Consider the following 23245-nt stretch of genomic DNA (forward strand, 5'->3'; position numbering starts at 1 on the left):
AGACTCAAAATAGCTCCAACCAAATCTACAGCAACACTTCTCACTAACTGGACAAAAGAACACAAATACATACCTCATCTCTACATCAACAACACTCTAATACCACACACAAACACACCGAAAATTCTTGGTGTAACATACGATACATCCATGTCTTTCAAACAACACATCACAAACATAAAAAACAAATGCACACCTAGACTTAATGCACTTAAGTCAATCACTGGAACAACATTTGGACAAAACAAAGAAACTAATACAACAATATACAAACAATGCATACGCTCAGTAATGAATTATGCGAGTCCTGCATGGGCTCCTAATCTCAGTGAGACACACCACAACACCCTTCAAATCATACAAAACAGAGCCCTAAAAACAATTACAGGCTGCACAAATACAACACCTACAGACCATTTACACCATGAAACAAAAGTCCTCAAAGTCAAGGACCACCTTGACATGAGAGGCACACAAACACTTGCTGCAGCCACCACAAACACATCACACCCGCTACACTACATAGCAGAACACCCACACACACCAAGAAACATTAAAACAACACCCAAAGACCTGTATCACACACAGATTCTCTCTTCTCTTCCTCCACAACCACCAAATACCAGCCTCCGGAAACATATTCTTAATCATATCACTCACTGCTCCATTAACACACTGAAAGACAACACACTGCTGCATGCCAGACCCCCTGATATCCACCCTTCTGAATCCTCTCTCCTACGAAAGGACAGAGTCCACCCTGGCCAGACTGTGGTGCGGCCACCACCCAGCACTTCTAAGCTACCAGAAGAGGCTGGACAACCGCATTGTGAACAGCTGCCCAGGATGTAACACTTCACCCCATACCATACAACACATAATGGAAGACTGCATTATACACAATCATGCACGCAAACAACACAACATACACTATAAAGGATTTGTGGGAAAACCCAGCTTCGGCTGTGGCATTCCTTGGGAAGACGGGACTGCTCAGACAGTCTAGGGAATGACAACAACAACAACAACCACCACCTTGCATTTACTTGTGCTAAATTTCATTGGCCACTTCTCAGACAATTGATGTAATTTATCTAAATCTTCTTGAATATCTAATTAAAGAAAGAGATGAAGGATCAAATACAGGCAGTGACTGAAAAAGTGGAAGAAAAGATTAAAGAAAATGACTTCCAAGAAATAAAGAAACAGTGGAAGGTGGAACAGGAAAGTCAGAAATTATCTTTTAAGGAAATAGTGGAACAACAAGTTAAGGAGAATGCTAAGGAAACAGTAATTCAAGTTATTAAAGAGAAAGGAAATTTGGTTAAGGATACAGTGGACAAAAAAAATGATGCATTGTAATCTATGGTATTAAAGAAAAGCATGATGTTTCTAGGTATCAGAGAGAAAAAGAGGTTGCTAAAGAGATTCAAGAGGAGGATCAAACTTTGGATAAAGAAATTGAGGAAACATATAGAATAGGTAGATACTCAAAAGAAAAACAATATAGGCCACTAAAAGTAAAACTTAGGTCACACATGATAGCAGAGGAAGTACTATCCAGAACAGCAAAACTAGCAGAGAAAATCACAGAAATGTAGGGATAAAAAAAGAAATGAGTGATGAAGAAAAAGAAAAGGATAAGGAGCTTGGAAATGAAGCAAATGAAAAAAAAAACAGTGAAAAGAAAGATTTTTTTTTTTTTTTTGGAAAGTGTTAGACCTGAGGTTGAGAAAATGGTATATCAGGAAAAAAGAAACAAAGCAGACAGAAAAAGACGAGAAAGAAAAAAAATATAAGATTAGCCTATACCAACATAGATGGAATGATCTCAGGACTGAATGAACTAAATGACTACCTGGCATCAGAAAAACCAGACATAATGGGAATAGTAGAAACTAAACTAATCTACCACCATACACTGTGGAACAAGGTCTATACAACTGCTGGAAGAAGAATAGAAAGGAAAAACAAGGAGGGGGAGTACTATTTTTGACCAGGAAAGACTTAAATGTGACAAAGTTAACAGAAGGAAAAAATAATGTGGAATCAATTATGATAAAAGTAGAAAACAACCACATGAAAAGTAGAAATTTTGTAGTAGTGTATGTGCCCCCTAAAACACAGTCCTGGACAGAACACGATCATTCTAAATTGTTAGAGGATACTAAATATGAACTGATATACTGAAAGAGGAAATATAGTAATTATGGTGATTTTAACTCAAAGGAAATATGTTTGGAAGAAATGACAGTAAAGGGTGGAGAAGACATGGGGCAGCATGCTACTCAATATGACCATTGAATACACAATGACTCATTGGAAAAAGGAAAATACCAGATACAGAAACAATGAGGAACCTTTGAGACTAGATTTAATACCTACATCAGAACCTGAAATTGTAGACAGAATAGATTACAAAACACCAATAGGAAAAAGTGACCATGTACTAATAGAATTTGAATTAAAAGAGCAAATAGACCTAAGAAGAAATGAGAAACATAGAATAGGAAGACCAATATACAACAAAACAAATTTTGAGAAACTCAAAAAATTATTTTGTAATGCAAACTGGGAAAAATTCCTAAATGAAGAAACAAGGATGGAAGAGAAATGGAATATACTAAAATAAATTTATAATGAGGGTATGATCAAATATGTACCACAACAAAAACAAGAAAGAACATATATAAAGAACTGGTACAACATGAAATGTAGTGAAGCTAAGGATAAAAGAGACAAAGCCTGGAAAAAATTGAAAAAGGAAAAAAAAACAACAAAAAAACGAGCAAATGGCAGACTTACATCAAACTAAGAAACAATTATGTAAAAATACACAAAGAAGAAAAGAGAAATTATGAAAAAGAAATAGAAAAATGCAAGGAACAACCTAAACTATTTTTCAGATATGTGAACAGTAAACTAAAAAACAAACAATAGAAGAGCTACGCCTAGGAAGTCAAGAATATACAGAAGAACAAGAAATTGCAGAAATTATTAGCAACCACTTCAAATCTGTATTCATAATTGAGAACACACCTAAATGTGAGGGAATAGAGACAGAAATCCCCCCCAATGAAGGAAATAACTGTAACAAAGAAGGAAATCAGCAACCAAATAAAAAACCTTGATGTCAGAAAATCGCTTGGTCCAGATGGAATTGCAAATTGGATACTGAAAGAATGTATAGAAGAATTAACAGATAAAATACACACTATAATCAAATGTTTGCTCAAAGAAGGAAAGGTACCACAAGACTGGAAAAATGCAAAAATTGTACCAATATATAAAGGAGACAAGGAAAATCCAGCTAACTACAGACTGGTCTCCCTAACAAGCACAGTAGCTAAAATATATGAAAAAGTGATCAAAAGTAGATGGGTTAAACACTTGGAAGAAAAATCTATACTAAACCCAAAGTACAACACAAGAAATTAAGAAAATTAGAATCAATAGGTGGCATCTCAGGTAAATTATTAGGATGGACGGAAGACTTCCTGACTGGGAGAAAAATGAGGGTAGTAATTAGAGACAAATACTCGAAATGGGAAGAAATGATAAGTGGTGTTCCACAAGGGTCAGTGCTGGCTCCAATCATGTTTGCCATATACATAAATGACATGGATGAAGGAGCTGAATGTTATATGAATTTCTTTGCAGATGATGCAAAAATATTGAAGAAAGTAAGAACAGAAGAGGACTGTGATTCATTACAATCAGACCTACACAAAATCTGGAAATGGACTCAAAAGTGGGAAGTGAACTTCAATATCAAGAAATGTAGCATAATGGAGTTTGGAAAAAGTAAAAACAGAATTTTAAAAAAATTATAAAATTGGTGAAGAAATAAGAAAAAGTGCACTCAGAAAAGGACCTAAGAGAAATAATCAGCAAAGATATGACACTGGATAAACATATAAACAAAATAGTCAGAGAAACCTTCAACCTATTAGGGTCAATGAAAGTGGCATTTGACTACTTGGATGAGGAAATGATTAAAAAAAAATTAGTTACATTGATTTGACCAAAACTGGAATACACAGTGACATTATGGACACCCAGTACTAAAAAGAATATAAGGAAATTAGAAAGAATACAGAGAGCAATGACAAAGTTGGCACCAGCTCTTTCCAAATTAACATACAAAGATTATCGAAATTGGAACTACCAACATTGGAGCAGAGAAGAGAAAGAGGTGATCTACTGACTATATTTAGAATCATGAAAGAATGGAAATTCTTGATAATAATGATTTACTAAAAATGACAATGGAAAAACAAGAGGTCATGAAAAGAAACTCAAAAAGGATAACTATAGAAGAGATCTGAAAAAAAAAGCTTCCCACATAGAGTACTGGATATCTGGAATAACTTAGATAATGAAACAGTGTGTGCAAATACTATTCAAGATCTTAAGAAAAAAATTGATGCTGAAAGATACAAAGATGGGTCACCACGAGCATAGCTCCCTTCCCATGTAATACAACTAGGTAAATACAGTATTGTATCATCAGTAAATTTGGAGACAGTAGATTTTAGTCTGTGGTCTACATCATTCCCACCAAATAATTATTTGATATTTCCTCACTCTCTCCCCTTAGAGCATATACATCCTTAACTCTTCTGGTTACCACTATATAGCCCATTAAAGCCCTATCTACCACCCTTCCATCCACCACCCTCCCCCATGTGTACCTATGCTTGACTTTCTTCCTAAACACTGTATTTGCTATTATCAACTTTAGACACATCACCATATCCCTCCACTACAATTTTTTCCTGGAATTCCACACTTCCTGACCACTCCATCTATTGGTTTATCTCCTACCCTAGCATTGGGATCTCCTAATACCACTACATTGACATTTCTCCCTAAACCCTCTATGTACTCATTTAAATCTATCCAAAAAGCCTCTCTTTGCTCTACACTCTTCTCACTACCAGGCCCATATGCACTAAAAAGACCCACATCTCCCTTCCCAGTTTCACCTTCATCCACATTAACCTTGAAGACTCCTCCTTTCACTCCACCACAAGTTTACCTATCTCTTCACTTAATAGTATAGCCACCCTATCTCTCCCTTGTCCTCTTGTCACTCCTGACACCCTCCCATACTCAAACTTGCCCCTCCCTTTCAACTTAGTTTCACTCAATGCCAACACATCCATCTTTCTTCTCACAAACATACTGCCTATCTCTTCTCTTTTAGTCTTATCTGTACCACATCCATGCACATTAAAAGACCCAAACCTTAGGGTTCTGTTTGGGAGACTCCTCCGAGACCCTCTTGTGCCTTTTTTTTTTTTTTTTTTTTTTTTTTTTTTTTTTTTTTATTATGTCCCCTTTTGGGCTACAAAGAATAGGATGTCTAGTCCTATCCCTGTCCCATTTTTGTTGCCTTTTATGATTCAAGTGGGAATATTTGGTGGCAGTATTTTTTCTCCCCTACCACAGGGTTTGGCAAAAAATGAAAATGAATATTCAGAGAAGTGGTATAGGACAGTAGAGTGGGGGGACAGCATAACTGAGTGACAGTTGCAGTATAATAAAATAGCATATTTTCTCTGTGAATAAAGATTTCCTCTATCACAGACAAAATGATGTGTGCCTTTGGTCCATAGAGGCACCCTATATAGACCCTTAAGTATCAACTTCATGCTACTGAGCAGCTTTTAACCCCACAATAACATGCAGCCAATGGCCCAGATGGGGTATTGGAAAAGAGGAAGCGTTTAAATGTGTTTGAGATGAAATGCCTGCGAGGTATGGTAGGCTGGATAGAATGAGAAATGAGGTGAGGAGGAGAGTAGGGGGTGGAAAGGGAGTTGGGATATAGGGTTGATGAAAGAGTATTGGGATGATTGGGACACATGGAAAGAATGAGTGAAGAAAGATTAGTAAGATAGGTGTTAAGGCAGAGGTAGAAGGAGTGAACATGAGGGGGTGACCAAGGATGAGATCGATGGATGGGGTAAAAGGGGCATTGGGAAAGAGGGGAATGTCTGTTGTGGAAGGGAGAAGACAGAAGATAGGGGTGAGTGGAGAATGGTTGTGTATGGATGATGCTGTGATGAATGGAAGGGAGTGGGTGGGGGATGGGGGGTAAAGGAATATGAGTGAATGATATTTTGATGCAGCCTGAAGGGATTTCTCCCTGTTTACTCTTTTTTTGGCATGAGGGGACAGAGCAGAGTGGGGGGGTGTTGCCGATTAAATGAAACAGCCTTGCTATGGATGTACTGTGACTACATTGCTTCTGACCGAGGGCAGTGGGTGAGATGCAGGGATGACCCATCATCCAGTGCCAAGAAAAGAGGGAGGGAGGGGTAGTGAGTGGGAGTGGAGTATGCGGGGATGGGATGGGTGGGAGTGGATTTATGACTGACTTTGGCTACCTCCCTTATAAAGGGGAAAAAGCTGTTGGTGTATGTATGTATAACTGGTAAGCTGAGGCATAAAGTAGGAATATCAAAATTGAAAGCTGAAGGAGTATGTATGAAGATGCAAGAGCGCAATCAGAAATAATGAATAAAAGCTTTCAGTCAATACTCAACAGAGATGAAGCGTTTGGGAGAGAAAAGAAAGCAAAGAATGTAGACATAATGAATGACATATATCTATATACCAAGGGCTTTTCCCTCATTATAAGGGAGGTAGTCAAGTTTGCTCCTTCCACACCTCTTTTACTAATTTTCTTCTCATTTTTTCTATGTATCCAAACCATCCCAAAACTTTTTCATCAGCCCTATCTGCTGTCTCCTTTTCCACCCCCGCTCTCCTCATCTCATTTCTCACTCTATCCAACCTTGTAAACCTTACCATACTTTTCAGACATTTCATCTCAAATTACATTTAAATGCAAATAAAAAAAATAAAGTTTTTGTTTAATGTAGCTGTTAATGACTTTGGGAAATACTAAAAACGAATTCCAGTAAAATTATACACCTTTTATTTACAAGGTGGTTACCTTTAAGCATCTCCTTTCTACCTCTCTTAAATTCCAAGTCTCTGCCTCATACAATGTGGTCAGCATAATCACCCTTTCATATAATCTCTTTTCATCCATTCCCAGATGCCCATTTCTCATGACACTTTTTAATCCTCCAAGGCATTTACTTGCTTTTCTCATTCTAGAGTTTCCCTCCACCTCCACTCCTGCCACATGCAACCCCAAATAATTAAAACTACCCATTTTCTACAGCCTCTTTCCTTTAAGACTTATTTCCAAGTTGCTGCCATTCTCTCCCCTTGTACATCTCATCACCTTAATTTTATCCATTTACCTTTAACTTTCTCCTATTACATGCCTTCCCCAACTCTGTCACCAACTGCCTTAATCCCCTGTTTGACCCTGCCACAAGTGCAGTGACATCAGCAAACAGCAACTGGCTCATGTCCCACATTTCTCCATTTTCTTTAACCATAAATGAATGACATAAGTGAAAATGGAAGAAGTGCTTAGATTGTTAGAAAGGTTGGAAACAAGAAAGGCTTCGGGACATATTGAGATATCAAATTAGCTACTGAAAGAATGCTGAGAACAATTGGTGAACAAAGTACACAATTTGATAACTAGTTCACTAGAAGAGGGAAAGGTACTATTAGGTTGGAAATGAACACATGTGATACCAATTTATAAAGGAGGTAACTGAGGGATACCACTAACTGGTACAATAGTAAAAATGTGTGAGAAAATAATAAAGATAGGTGGATGAAACATTTTGAACAGCAAGGAATAAACAATCTAGGTTCAGAGAAGGAAAGTCCTGTATTACAAACCTGCTAAGTGTTCACATGATAGTGACTGATGTGCTGCATGAGAGGATAGGTGGACTATGTAAATTTGGATTTGGAAAAAGACTTTGGCAAAGTGCCACTAAAGATATTATTACATACATACAAATACCAAGACTTTTTTCCCCCTTACAAGGGAGGTAGCCAAAAAGAAAAAGGCATAAAATCATTCCCACCCATTCCATCCCTAAATACACTCCACTCCCCTCCCATCTTAACACCTCCTGGATGACTGGTCATCCCTGCACCTTGTCCACTGCCCTGGGTCAGAGGCAGTGTCGCAAGTCACAGCACATCCACAGCAAGGCCGCTTCATTAAATCGCCCCCCCCCCCCCCGTCCTCCCATGCATAAAAGGAGCAGACGGGGAGAAATCCCTTCGGGCTGTGTCAAATTTTGCTCACACATACTACCTCACCCCCCACCCATTCCACCTCATGGATCACAACATCATCCATATACAACCATTCTCCATTCACCCCTGTTTTCTGTCCTCTCCCGTCCTTCCTCAACAGACATTCCCCTCTTCCCCAAAGCCCCCTTCACCCCATCCATCCACCTCATCCTAGGATGTCCCCTCATGTTCATTCCCTCCACATCTGCCTTCCATACCTCTTTTACTAGTCTTTCTTCACTCATTCTTTCCATGTGTCCAAACCATCCTAATACTCTTTCATCAACCCTATCCCCCAACTCCCTTTCCACCCCCGTTCTTCTCCTCACTTCCTCATTTCTCACTCTATCTAGCCTAGTAACCCCCATCATACTTCTCAGACACCTCATCTCAAACACATTCAAACTCCTTCTCTTCCTCTCTTATGTTCCATGTTTCTGCCCCATATAGTGCTGTTGGCACAATCACTCCTTCATACAGTCTCCTCTTAGCATCCATTCCCAAATGTCTATTCCTCATTACACTCTTCAATCCACCAAGGCATTTACTCGCTTCTCTTAATCTACATTCTACCTCCACCTTTTCCTGCCACATTTGCACCCAAGTATCTAAAACTATCCACTTCCTCCAGTTGCTCTCCCTTAATGCTCACTTCCAGTCTACTGCCACTTTCACCCCTTGTACATCTCATCACCTTACTTTTACCCACATTTATCTTTAGCTTTCTTCTATCACATACTCTCCCAAACTCTGCCACCAACTTCCTCAATCCCTCCTCCGATCCTGCCACAAGCGCAGTGTCGTCCGCAAACAACAGCTGGCTCATCTCCCACTTTTCTCCATTTTCTTTAACCATCTCCAATCCCTGACCCACTACCCTTGCATTTACCTCTTGCACTACCCCATCCATGTATAAGTTGAACAGCCAGGGCGACATAACGCATCCTAGACAAAGTCTCACTTTTACCTCGAACCACTCACTCTCTCCATTTCTAATCCTGACACAAGCTCTACTACTCTCATAAAAACTCTTGACAGCTCCTAGAAGCTTTCCTCCTATCCCATATATCTGCATAACCTCCCACAGTGCCTTTCTGTCTACCCTATCGTAAGCCTTTTCCAGATCCATAAAGGCCCAAAAAACATCCTTCCCCTTTCCTATAGCTTTCTCACATATTTGTCTTACCACAAAGATCTGATCTACACAACCTCTACCCGTCCTAAATCCACACTGTCTCACCAATTACTCTCTCTGTTCCTCTCCTAATCCTCTCAATCAAGATCCTCCCATAAGCCTTCCCAACTACACTTAACAAGCTAATCCCTCTGAAACTACTACATTCACACTTGTCCCCTTTTCCCTTGTAAAGTGGAACTATACAGGCACTCCTCCAGTCCTCTGACACTCTACTCTCTCTCCAGCAAACATTAAATAACCTCACCAGCCAGTCCACCATCACTGTACCTCCTTTTTTTAGACATTCTGCATGGCATCCATCCAGACCAGGTGCCTTACCTGCTTTCATCATCTTAACAACTGCCTTCACTTCATCCTTCCTTATTTCTCCTCCATTTTCCTCACTCATCATGGTCATTTTCTTAGCATTTCCCACTGCAACTATCTTTCCCTCCCTATCCTCCTTCACATTTAGCAACTCCCTAAAATATTCTGCCCATCTTCCCCTTACTGCCTTCTCTTCCATTATCATCTCTCCATCTGCACCTTTTACCTTTTCTTCTCTACTTGATTCGTCTCCTCTTCCTCTCTTAATTTATTTCTAAAATATTTTTTTATTACTTTCAAAATTTTCTGTCATACTCTTACCCCACTTCACATCTGCTCTCCTCTTTGCCTCCTTTACCTTTTGCTTTACTTCTCTTTTCTTTTCTTTGTACCTCTCATATGACTCCCTCATCCTATTTTGTAACCAATCTGTGAAAGTTCGCTTCTTCTCTTCTACAACCTTCTTTGTTTCCTCATCCCACCATTCACTACCCTTCCTTCTATTTCCTCCTGTCTTTCTTGTTCCACACACCATCCTTGCACACTTTGTGACTCCCTCCTTGAACCATCCACATTCCTCCCCCACACCTAGCTCTACTCTATCCTTCACTCCCTCCCACTCCTCCTTTTCCTTTTCATTTAAAGAGTTCACTCTAAGCACCTCCCTACCTTTTGTCCCTTTCCTCTTTCTCCATCTATCCTCCACTCTCAACTTACCTTCCACCAAAAAATGATCTGATATTCCCCTACCCTCTCCCCTTAGCACATGTACATCCTTAACTCTTCCTATCATAATCCTATTTACCACTACATAATCCATCAACGCTCTATCTACCACCCTTCCATCCACCACCCTCTCCCATGTGTACTTATGCTTGACTTTCTTCCGAAACACTGTATTTGCTATCATCAACTCTCTTTCTAGACACATTTCCACCATCAACTCTCCACTACGATTCTTTTCTGGAACTCCACATTTTCCAACCACTCCATCAATTGGACCATTTCCTACCCTAGCATTAAGGTCTCCCAGTACTATTACATTGACATTTCTCCCTAAATCCTCTATGCACTCATTTAAATCTATCCAAAAGGCCTCCCTTTCTTCTACACTCTTCTCACTGCCAGGCCCATATGCACTTACAAAGACCCACATCTCCTTTCCCAGTTTCACCTTCATCCACATTATCCTTGAGGAAACCTCCTTCCACTCCACTACAAGTTTACCTATCTCTTCACTTACTAGAATAGCCACCCCTTCCCTCCCTCGCCCTCTCTTCACTCCTGATAACCTCCCAAACTTACACTCACCCTTGCCTTTCAACTTAGTTTCACTCAAAGCCAACACATCCATCTTTCTTCTCACAAACATACTACCTATCTCTTCCCTTTTACTCTCATCTGTACCACATCCACTACTACTCTTGTAAAAACTCTTGACAGCTCCTAGAAGCTTTCCTCCTATCCCGTATATCTGCAAAACCTCCCATAGTACCTTCCTGTCTACCCTGTCGTAAGCCTTTTCCAGATCCATAAAAGCCCAAAAAACATCCTTCCCCTTTCCTATAGCTTTCTCACATATCTGTCTTACCACAAAAATCTGATCTACACAAGCTCTACCTGTCCTAAATCCACACTGTTCCTCACCAATTACTCCCTCTGTTCCTCTCCTAATCCTTTCAATCAAGATCCTCCCATAAGCCTTCCCAACTACACTTAACAAGCTAATCCCTCTGAAACTACTTTACTCATACTTGTCCCCTTTTCCCTTGTAAAGTGGAACTATACAGGCACTCCTCCAGTCCTCCGACACTATCCTCTCTCCAGCAAACATTAAATAACCTCACCACATGTCCACCATCACTGTATCTCCTTTTTTTAGACATTCTGCATAGCATCCATCCAGACCAGGTACCTTACCTGCTTTCATCATCTTAACAACTTAACAACATCTTAAAAGATATTATTATGGACATTAAAAAATATAGACCACAGCATCATACTAGAATGGATAAGATTTCTTATAGGACAGACACATGAGAACAGTAGTCACAGATGAAAGTTAGATTGGAGAAAATTAACCAACAGTGTACAAGGTTTTTGGCTCCTGTAACGTTCCTCATTATATTAATGAAACGATGAAAGAAATTAATAGCTATGCAAACCTATCTGCCAATGATGCAAATATCATGAAGAGGGTGAGAAGCAAGGAGGATTGTGTAATGTTGCAAAGAGACCTGCGTAAGTATATGAGTGAAATCAGGAGTAGAAAATTAATTTTAACACAAAGAAATGCAAAATATTGGAAATGGTCCAGTGTAAGAAAAGATCATCATTGGATTACAAAATGGGAAATGAAATAATAGCAAAAGCAAAGAAGGAAAAGGACCTACTTAAAGATACAGGAAAAATTGAGAGAATACAAAAAGTGGGAACCAAGATGATCCCCACCCTAAATATGATAAGAATGATTGAAGACACTGGGACTTCCTACCTTGGAAAAATGAAGAGAGGCAACATGATACGGATTAAACTGAAACAGGTTTGGAGACAGTGGACAGAAAAGAAATACTGGTACGAGAAGAAAGAAAGAGAGAGACAGAGAGAAAACAAACCTTTTTAAAAGATGTCAAGAGGTACAGCTTTCCACATAGAGGAGTAGACCTTTGAAATAGATTGGATGAAAATATAACCCAAGCCAACACTACACATACACAAGAATTCATTTTTACAACAGAAGGGTAATTGAAATTACACAATAAAGTATTCAAGATTTAATAAAGAAAGTAACAAATTTAAAAAGCATTGAGGCACTTAATATTAAATGGCTTACTTCTATCAACTATAGTCAATTTCTAGCTCTTGGGGAAAAAAATAAAATAAAGTAAAATAAACTTTGGGTATAAGGATGTGACTCATCACAAGCACAAGAGCATAATTAAGTATACATAAATTAATTTCTAGTCCCAGGCTATGATATCTTGACATAAATGGCTAGATGGATTTACTGATAATATAAGAACTCACTTAAAATATTTCTGTACATAATAGTTTGATGAGGAAAATTTTATGTTAAACACACATTACAATGTAATTGTATAGAGTTTACAAGTCATTTGCTTTGAGACCTTACAAAAGTAGAAAAGGTTATCACACAATTGTACAAATCAAATCAAATATTCTTTGGTATATAAAGTAAGGCAAATGCCATATCTGTGAAATAACATAAAACAATATCAGGCACTCGAATAAAAATGGAAGTTGAACTAATTTTACAATAAATCTGCATTATCCAAATAATTCCTAGCAGCTGATTTTTACAGGAGAACAATTGCAAGGAATAAGTACTAAACAACAGATTCAGCACCACAGAAAGAAGGAATATTCTGGTAAAGCTAACTCTTACTAAATTTCTGTTGTACTAGGGATGGGCAAGGTGAGACCATAAGTATGGTGGGATACAACAACTATAGAATCTGGGAAGCTTCTTTCTTTCAACATGGTTTGACTAATGACTGGGACTTTGACAGTATATAAAATGGGGAAAAGGCAAGTAAATACCTTGAATTCAAGTTAATACAAGAATGATCCCAACTCCAACTGCAGTATACTTTTTATTCTATTTTACTATTTCTATAGATCTAAATGACAGCTGACTAGTTCTTTACCATTAATTAAAAAATGAATCTCAAATACACATCTTTAGCTCAAATATTTATACAGAGATCAATATTCAAGCAATAAAACTTTGATAAAGTACCTTAAATAATCTTCACTTTGTACATCCATTTCTGCCAGCACCATACTATTACAAAATGCATACCTTTACAATTTCCTACAAATACTCAATTTCTTATCAAATTCCACAACTTGAAAGTTCACTGATATAAATATTCCCTCTGCTTGTTAATCCACTTTCCAATCTTGTGAAAAATTATTGTTCTGAATATCTGAGATGGAGTAAAACAATATGATACTGCATGAAAAGTGAAAAAGGTGCTGGACCTGATCTTTTAGACAGAAATACCTTCTCCCTCATAATCTTGTTCAACAGTTTCTAATTAGAACAGACTCAAACCTAGTTGCAAGCTATTCTGGTAGCACAAACTTCTGAGAAACTTCTTGTTCTTTGCTGCAACTAATTCAACAACAATAGAATGTAACACCATGACATCACATTCAATTTATAATTTTTGTTTTAATATATATGGGATTATCTCATTTCCTGTAGGCCACTAGAAAATTTCTTTGATTTGCTTACCAAATTGCCTCTGATGTATTCAAGTTCACATACCTTTCCATAAAATTTACCTATAAAAATCATGTTGCTGTCAAATAACAAGCAAATTACATTTGTGGGTTGATACAATAGTCCAAGTTCATACAAACACACTCATTCTCCCATTTCATTGCAGATGCTACACTTTAAAATAGTAATCACTATACAAAGTTACTATCACAAGAACCATATCTTTACCAAATACTGGCATATTTTCCATCCAAGCTTCCAGGCTTGTACAAACTTTGGCCCCAAATAGTTTTAATGCCTAATATATTGGTGCTGCAATCACCTGTACTTGCACCTCTTTAATTTCCTTCTCAAGAACCAGGAGCCATGGCAGCAGCAGCACACCATATAACCTGGTAAATGTATACTGGGTATAGGATGAAACATCTTCACCCCATTGTCCATAAAAACAAAAGTGTAACTACCATATCAAGTTTCTTGAGAAAAAAGTTTAATAGGTGTAATAGCTGGTGAGCACAATCAGTAGATTTTTTTTTTTATTGAACTTGAGAAGAGAGATAGGGCAAGAGGTAGACATAATCATTAACTTAGAAGAAATGTAACACAATTATAATCTGCTCCAGACTACCTTGCTCCTGTTTTTCACACTGTGGTCTTCTTCCATCCTGCAAATTGTACCACTGTTCCTACAGTGGAACCCAGCCTTCACCATGGTCAGGGGTTCACCTTCAGTCCTCTAGATTGACTGGAATATAAAAATAAATATATACATACACATACCAAAAGGACCCTTCCCCCTTATAATAGGGTGGCTGAGTCAAGGTACAAACCTAAACTTCACCCATTCAACAACTATCTGTTGTCCCTTCTATCTTTTATGTAGATTAAAGATCAATCCTGTCCTTCATCCACTTCCCAGGTCAAGACACAGTAACTCCACAGCAGAGCCCAACACCTAAATCTGATTTACCTCTGCTATTTCTTTACATGGAAATGATTGTGGGACAACTGGTCCTTAAGCCCTTACCTGGCAACTTTTTTTGGAGGAAATGTTTCATTTTTTGTTTTTTGTTTTGCTTTTTGCTATTGTACTTTTATGATGATTATGGAAATCACTTTTATTTTGATCTATTACCAATATTTTCCTTGAAATTTTATTTTGAAGATATCATTTCCAGCAAAAACAAGATATCTCGTCTTCCTTTTTTTTTATTTATTGTCTTTTTTATATCTTATTTTATGATTGATAATCCTGAATTTCCAGTGAATGGGAAGTATGGTGGTGGAGGAAGAATCTTTAGTCCCGACACATCATCTCAACACCAATGTCATAAATCCTTGTCCTTCTCCTCACTTGAGAGAGAATAGCCATTGTCAGCTGAACTTGCACTCTCATCTGATGTATCCAAGCTTCTAATTGAAGCTTCATATTCATTCTCATCTTTCTCAACATCTGGGTATAATATATATATATATATAAAGTATATGTGGTCAAAAGAAATGAGTCTGCTTCATTTGACTGACACTTTATCTCTAACAAATACATCCCGAGGCAGAAGAGACAGCTACCAGACATATGATTCCCTGAGTATACTCATTGATGAATGAGAAGGCTTCTAATTCAACTATTATATTCAGCTCCTCCTTGGGGATCGGTGCCATCTGTGTAGAGCTGATGGCCAGGGGTGGTTGCTGCTGATTGGCCCCCAACTCTTGGGGTTGGGGGGTGGTCCCACGACGTAGACGTTGCAGCTCCAGGACCATGAAACAAAAGTCCTCAAAGTCAAGGACCACCTCGACATGAGAGGCACACAAACACTTGCTGCAGCCACCACAAACACATCACACCCGCTACACTACATAGCAGAACACCCACACACACCAAGAAACATTAAAACTACACCCAAAGACCTTTATTACGCACAGATACTCTCTTCTCTTCCTCCACAACCACCAAATACCAGCCTCCGGAAACATATTCATAATCATATCACTCACCGCTCCATTAACACACTGAAAGACAACACACTGCTGCATGCCAGACCCCCTGATATCCACCCTTCTGAATCCTCTCTCCCACGAAAGGACAGAGTCCACTTGGCCAGACTGCAATGCGGTCACCACCCAGCACTTCTAAGCTACCAGAAGAGGCTGGACGACCGTGTTGTGAACAGCTGCCCAGGATGTAACACTTCACCCCATACCATACAACACATAATGGAAGACTGCATTATACACAATCATGCACGCAAACAACACAACATACACTCTATAAAGGATTTGTGGGAAAACCCAGTTTCGGCTGTGGCCTTCCTTGGGGAGACGGGACTGCTCGGACAGACAGTCTAGGGAACGACAACAACAACAACAACAACTATTATATTCATTTGTGCCTACTTTTGAAACATTATGTTTGGACAAGTTTACTTGTCGCAATCTGAAAAAGAAAAATTGGGTGAAGACGAGTTTACTTGTCTTTGCCGGGTAAGGGGTTAACACTGCGTACCATGGAAAAAAACTAATATTATATCACTGAGAAGTAATCTTTGTGAATTTGTATGTGGGGGAAAATAATACTGCCACCAAGTATTTCCACTTGGATTGTAAGTGGCGAGAAGAAAGGGACGGGGACTGGGACTAGGCATCCTTCTCCTTGTAGCCCCACAGGGGACATTCCTAAACGAAAAAGTAAAGGCATAAGAGGGTCTGGGAGTTTTCTGACCAGCACCCTAAGGTTTGGGTCTTTTAATGTGCGCTGATGTGGTACAGATGAGAGTAAAAGGGAAGAGATAGGTAGTATGTTTGTGAGAAGAAAGATGGATGTGTTGGCTTTGAGTGAAACTAAGTTGAAAGGCAAGGGTGAGTGTAAGGTTGGGAGTGTAAGTGGGAGGTTATCAGGAGTGAAGAGAGGGCGAGGGAGGGAAGGGGTGGTTATTCTAGTAAGTGAAGAGATAGGTAAACGTGTAGTGGAGTGGAAGGAGGTTTCCTCAAGGATAATGTGGATGAAGGTGAAACTGGGAAAGGAGATGTGGGTCTTTGTAAGTGCATATGGGCCTGGCAGTGAGAAGAGTGTAGAAGAAAGGGAGGCCTTTTGGATAGATTTAAATGAGTGTATAGAGGATTTAGGGAGAAATGTCAATGTAATAGTACTGGGAGACCTTAATGCTAGGGTAGGAAATGGTCCAATTGATGGAGTGGTTGGGAAATGTGGAGTTCCAGGAAAGAATCGTAGTGGAGAGTTGATGGTGGAAATGTGTCTAGAAAGAGAGTTGATGATAGCAAATACAGTGTTTCGGAAGAAAGTCAAGCATAAGTACACATGGGAGAGGGTGGTGGATGGAAGGGTGGTAGATAGAGTATTGATGGATTATGTAGTAGTAAATAGCACTATGATAGGAAGAGTTAAGGATGTACATGTGCTAAGGGGAGAGGGTGGGGGAATATCAGATCATTTTTTGGTGGAAGGTAAGTTGAGAGTGGAGGATAGATGGAGAAAGAGGAAAGGGACAAAAGGTAGGGAGGTGCTTAGAGTGAACTCTTTAAATGAAATGGAAAAGGAGAAGGAGTACAAGAAGCTGAAGGAGGAGTGGGAGGAAGTGAAGGACAGAGTACAGCTAGGTGTGGAGGAGGAATGTGGATGATTCAAGGAGGGAGTCACAAAGTGTACAAGGATGGTGTGTGGAACAAGAAGGACAGGAGGAAATAGAAGGAAGGGTAGTGAATGGTGGAATGAGGAAACAAAGAAGGTTGTAGAAGAGAAGAAGCGAGTTTTCACAGATTGGTTACAAAATAGGATGAGGGAGTCATATGAGAGGTACTAAGAAAAGAAAAGAGAAGTAAAGCAAAAGGTAAAGGAGGCAAAGAGGAGAGCAGATGTGAAGTGGGGTAAGAGTATGACAGAAAATTTTGAAAGTAATAAAAAGATGTTTTGGAAATAAATTAAGAGAGGAAGAGGAGGCGAATCAAGTAGAGAAGAAAAGGTAAAAGGTGCAGATGGAGAGATGATAATGGAAGAGAAGGCAGTAAGGGGAAGATGGGCAGAATATTTTAGAGAGTTGCTAAATGTGAAGGAGGATAGGGAGGGAAAGATAGCTGCAGTGGGAAATGCTAAGAAAATGACCGTGATGAGTGAGGAAAATGGAGGAGAAATAAGGAAGGATGAAGTGAAGGCAGTTGTTAAGATGATGAAAGCAGGTAAGGCACCTGGTCTGGATGGATGCCATGCAGAATGTCTAAAAAAAGGAGGTACAGTGATGGTGGACTGGCTGGTGAGGTTATTTAATGTTTGCTGGAGAGAGGGTAGAGTGTCAGAGGACTGGAGGAGTGCCTGTATAGTTCCACTTTACAAGGGAAAAGGGGACAAGTGTGAATGTAGTAGTTTCAGAGGGATTAGCTTGTTAAGTGTAGTTGGGAAGGCTTATGGGAGGATCTTGATTGAGAGGATTAGGAGAGGAACAGAGAGAGTAATTGGTGAGGAACAGTGTGGATTTAGGATGGGTAGAGGTTGTGTAGATCAGATCTTTGTGGTAAGACAAATATGTGAGAAAGCTATAGGAAAGGGGAAGGATGTTTTTTGGGCTTTTATGGATCTGGAAAAGGCTTACGATAGGGTAGACAGAAAGGAACTGTGGGAGGTTATGCAGATATATGGGATAGGAGGAAAGCTTCTAGGAGCTGTCAAGAGTTTTTATGAGAGTAGTAGAGCTTGTGTCAGGATTAGAAATGGAGAGAGTGAGTGGTTCGAGGTAAAAGTGGGACTTCGTCAAGGATGCGTTATGTCGCCCTGGCTGTTCAACTTATACATGGATGGGGTAGTGCGAGAGGTAAATGCAAGGGTAGTGGGTCAGGGATTGGAGATGGTTAAAGAAAATGGAGAAAAGTGGGAGGTGAGCCAGCTGTTGTTTGCGGACGACACTGCGCTTGTGGCAGGATCGGAGGGATTGAGGAAGTTGGTGACAGAGTTTGGGAGAGTATGTGATAGAAGAAAGCTAAAGATAAATGTGGGTAAAAGTAAGGTGATGAGATGTACAAGGGGTGAAAGTGGCAGTAGACTGGAAGTGAGCATTTAGGGAGAGCGACTGGAGGAGGTGGATAGTTTTAGATACTTGGGTGCAAATGTGGCAGGAAAAGGTGGAGGTAGAATGTAGGTTGAGAGAAGCGAGTAAATGCCTTGGTGGATTGAAGAGTGTAATGAGGAATAGATATTTGGGAATGGATGCTAAGAGGAGACTGTATGAAGGAGTGATTGTGCCAACAGCACGGAGAGGTGGATGCGCTATGTCTTGCAACACTGCCTCTGACCCAGGGCAGTGGACAAGATGCAGGGATGACTCATCATCCAGGAGGTGCCAAGATAAGAGGGAGGGTGGGGGGAGTGGATTGTATTAGGGATGGAATGGGTGGAAATGGTTTTTATGCCTTTTTCTTTTTGGCTACCTCCCTTGTAAGGGGGAAAAAGCCTTTGGTATATGTATGTAACAACAAAGATGGCACCAACACTTTCAAAATAGACATACAAAGATAGTCCAAACTGGAATTACCAACCCTGGAACAAAGAAGAGAAAGAGGAGATCTATTGGCCATTAACAGAATCAAGAAAGGCATGGAAGTCCTTATCAGAGAATACTTATTAAAGTGGGATAAAAGAAAAACAAGAGGACATGAAAAGAAACTCAGAAAGGATAGTTATAGAAGAGATCTGGAAAAAAAAAAAAATCCACACAGGGTTGGTAGATGTCTAGAACAAATTAGATGAAACAACATTATGTGCAAACATTATACAAGAATTTAAGAACAAACTAGATGTTGAGAGATACAAAGACATAGCTCTCCTTCCCATATAATACAAGTTAAATACACATTTAGTGGACATTTATTAAAAAATGTGGAAGGTATTGCTTCTATCATATGGATGCAAATAGAAACATGTATGCTCCCACACAAAAATTCGAACTGGGAAGATGTGATAAGTGGCGTCCCGCAAGGGTCCGTATTGGCTCCTTTAATGTTTGGCATATATATAAATGATATGGATGTTACATGAACTTCTTTGCTGATGAAGCCAAATTACTCAAGAGAGCACAGAAGATTGTAGATCACTATGAGAAGACCTGGACAAAATATGGGAATAGAGTCAGAGGTGTGAAATGATCTTAACATTAAGAAATGTGGTAAAAAAAGGCGACTCAGAAAGGGATCTGATTTGATTATCTCAAATGACTTGACACCTGATAAACATGTCAATAAATTAGTTGGAGAGACTTTTAACTTATTAAGATCAATAAGTGGCCTGTGACTACACTAATAAGACCTAAACTAGACTATGCTACAATACTATGGGCATCTAGCACACACACACACATACACACTTCAACGAACGGACGGCTTAGAAGACGTTCTGAAGAAAATTGAAGTTTCGTGGATCCCAACGCAAAGAGAAGTGCCTATTGTATTTACAGGGTGGGGGGAAATTGCTCGTGGGGTAGTGGGAAAGTAGGGAAAGAGAAGGGGAGGGATTGCTGAGGGAAATGGAAGGAAATGAGGAAGGAGAGGACTTGGCCCAGGCAGACAGGCGAAAGGTAAACAAACGGCCCCCCGACCAGCTGAGCGACAATGAAATGTCTAATAAAAATGTAAAGATTAGAAGTATAGATAAGAGCAATACAGTAGAAAGTGATGAGAATATTTTCCAGGGATTTAAAGAGGGTGGGGGGGACTGACAAGACTAGAAGAGAAGGTCGATAAGATGATCGAGGACTTGGAGCGTAGGTTCGGTCATGTTAACAACATTATACGAAGGGTTGAAAAATTGGAAGAACTAGAGAAGGCGAACAAAAACTTAACTAGGGAAATTGAAGAATTAAAAAAAAACAGTTAAAAGAAGTAAAAGAAGAGAATGAAGTCTTAAAGGAGAATAATAAGGAGAACAAGGAGGGTTGGAAAAAAATCCAAGAAAATAGCAAAGTTGCATTCACTGACATAATCAGGCAGCAAATGAATGAACAAACTGAAAACTCAGTTATTAAAGTGATGAGACAGAAGGAGAATATAGTAAGAGACTTAGCAGACAGAAAGAAATGTATAATTATATTAGGAATGGAAGAGAAACATAACCCAGATAGAACCACAAGAATCAAAGAGGAAAATGAAAAAGTAAGAAATTTACTAGAATTAGTTCAGGAAGATGAACCAGAAATAATGAAACAAATCGAAGAGAAATTCAGGCTCGGGAAATATAGTACAGACAAGACCAGACCAATTAAGATTAAATTCAGGTCACAAACTACGGCTGAGATTATCTTATCCAAAACAGGGAAACTAGCAACAAGTGAACAATATAAAAAGGTATGGATAAAAAGGGAAATGAATAAAGAGGAAAGAGAGGAAGAAAAACAGAAAAGACTTGAAGCTAAGGAAAAAAACGAGATAAGAACGGAGTCAGATAAAGAGAGATTCTATTGGAGAGTAGTGAATATGAAACTAAAGAAAGTCGGCATACAAGAGAAAAACAAAAGGGAAACAGAGAACACAATGGAAGTGGCAGAAAACTAAGAGTGTCTTACACAAATATAGATGGATTAATAACAGGATTGAATGAGCTGAATGATTATTTGAAAGTAAAAGAACCAGACATAATGGGAATTGTAGAAACAAAATTAAAAGGTCCACTACCACCCAACAGTGTAGGACATGATGCATATAATTATTGGATTAGAAACAGAGTGAAAAAGGAAGGGGGTGGAGTTATGTTCCTGACTAAGAAGGATATAAACGTGAAGTGTGTCACATATGGAAAGAATACAGTAGAGATGATAATGATGGAAGTAGAAGACAGAGATAAGAAGAGCAGAAAGTTTGTGATAAATTATGTGCCCCCGAAAACAGCCTCATGGGAGGAGAGTGAACATAAAAGTATGTTAGAGGACACAAAGATAACATTAAACAAGATGATGGAAGAGGGAGGAAGAATAGTTATGATGGGCGACTTTAATTGCAAAGAAATCTGCTGGGAAGAAATGACAGTAAAGGGTGGAGACGGCTCATGGGGAAACGCTCTACTTGAGATGGTTACTGACCATACAATGACACAATGGATACAGGAGAACACTAGGTATAGAAATGAAGAAGAACCATCGAGACTAGACCTAATAATTACATCCAAACCTAGAATAGTGGAAAAAATTGAATATAAAACACCAATAGGTAAAAGTGACCACATATTGATTGAACTGGAACTTAATGAAGAAAAATATATGAAAAGAAATGAACAATATAGAAAAGGAAGAATGATGTATGAAAAAACAAACTTTGATCAAATAAGAGAATTCTTTCAAAAGGAAAACTGGGAAGAAATATACAAAGAAGAAACAACAGTAGAAGAGAAATGGAATATTTTGACAACAATTTACAAAAAAGGAGTGGAAAAGTATGTCCCAAGACAAAAACAAGAAAAAGAATATGTAAAATGCTGGTACAACAAAAGTTGTAGGGAGTTAAAAGACAAAAGAGACAAAGCCTGGACCAGATGGAAAAATGACAGAAGACCTGAAAAATGGAAAATATATACCTGTTATAGAAATGAATATGTACAAACGTGCAGAGAGGAAAAGAGAAAATATGAAAAAGATATCATAGAAAAGTGTAAAGATCAACCAAAACTACTCTACAGATTTGTAAACAATAAACTGAAAAACAAACAAGACTTGGAGAAATTAAGACAAGAGGGAGTTGAATACACTGAGGATATGGAAATGGCGGAAATTATGAACAAACATTTTAAATCAGTGTCTACAAGGGAGAACATACAACCTGAAGAGAACGAATGGAAAGAGAAAGTCCCCCCTATGGAAGAAATAGAAGTAACAAAGAATGAAATATTATTAGAAATTACGTAAAAGGTGACGTCATATTGAACTCATTTATTGAACTCTAGAAGTTTAATTTAATTAATAAAATGTATATTTAAATTATTGGATAAAATCTGAATAATTAATAATATTAATGATCAATTGCTACTGATAATTTGTAGTCTATTGAAAATTCTAAACATTTGAAATAAATACCGAAAATTCTGGTCGGTGAAAAGTAAACAATGGTTGCAAAAATTATAGATATTGCGTGTGGCCTGCGACCGGATTCACTCAAATACTTGTTTTCGAGAAGTCAAGACGCTTAGAATTTGTTTCAACTGAAACTACAGAAAATCAATTTCGGAGGAACAATTACTCCCAACTGTAAAGAGAAACCTCTCTTTAAAGTTTAAGATTACACAATTGAAAATAACGGATAAACTTAATAAGGCGAAA

General features: G+C 38.7%; 1 protein-coding gene across 9 annotated transcripts in view; it reads right to left on the reverse strand.

Moving 5' to 3' along the window:
• Positions 1-12450: 12450 nt before the first annotated feature.
• Positions 12451-23245, reverse strand: part of Zir (dedicator of cytokinesis) — a 661124-nt gene continuing 650329 nt past the window's right edge. For all 9 annotated transcript variants that reach the window (XR_012967574.1, XR_012967573.1, XR_012967577.1 and 6 more), the window contains one exon: positions 12451-14685. Coding sequence is in view for 1 of the 9 variants with exons in the window: in XM_076207846.1 (XP_076063961.1) it covers positions 14655-14685 (31 nt within the window). In the remaining 8 variants the exon portion in view is untranslated. The remainder of the gene's footprint in view (positions 14686-23245) is intronic.

Source organism: Oratosquilla oratoria, chromosome 24 (assembly GCF_046742065.1).
Source record: "Oratosquilla oratoria isolate Oo_2021 chromosome 24, ASM4674206v1, whole genome shotgun sequence".
Classification (NCBI taxonomy): Eukaryota; Metazoa; Arthropoda; class Malacostraca; order Stomatopoda; family Squillidae; genus Oratosquilla; species Oratosquilla oratoria.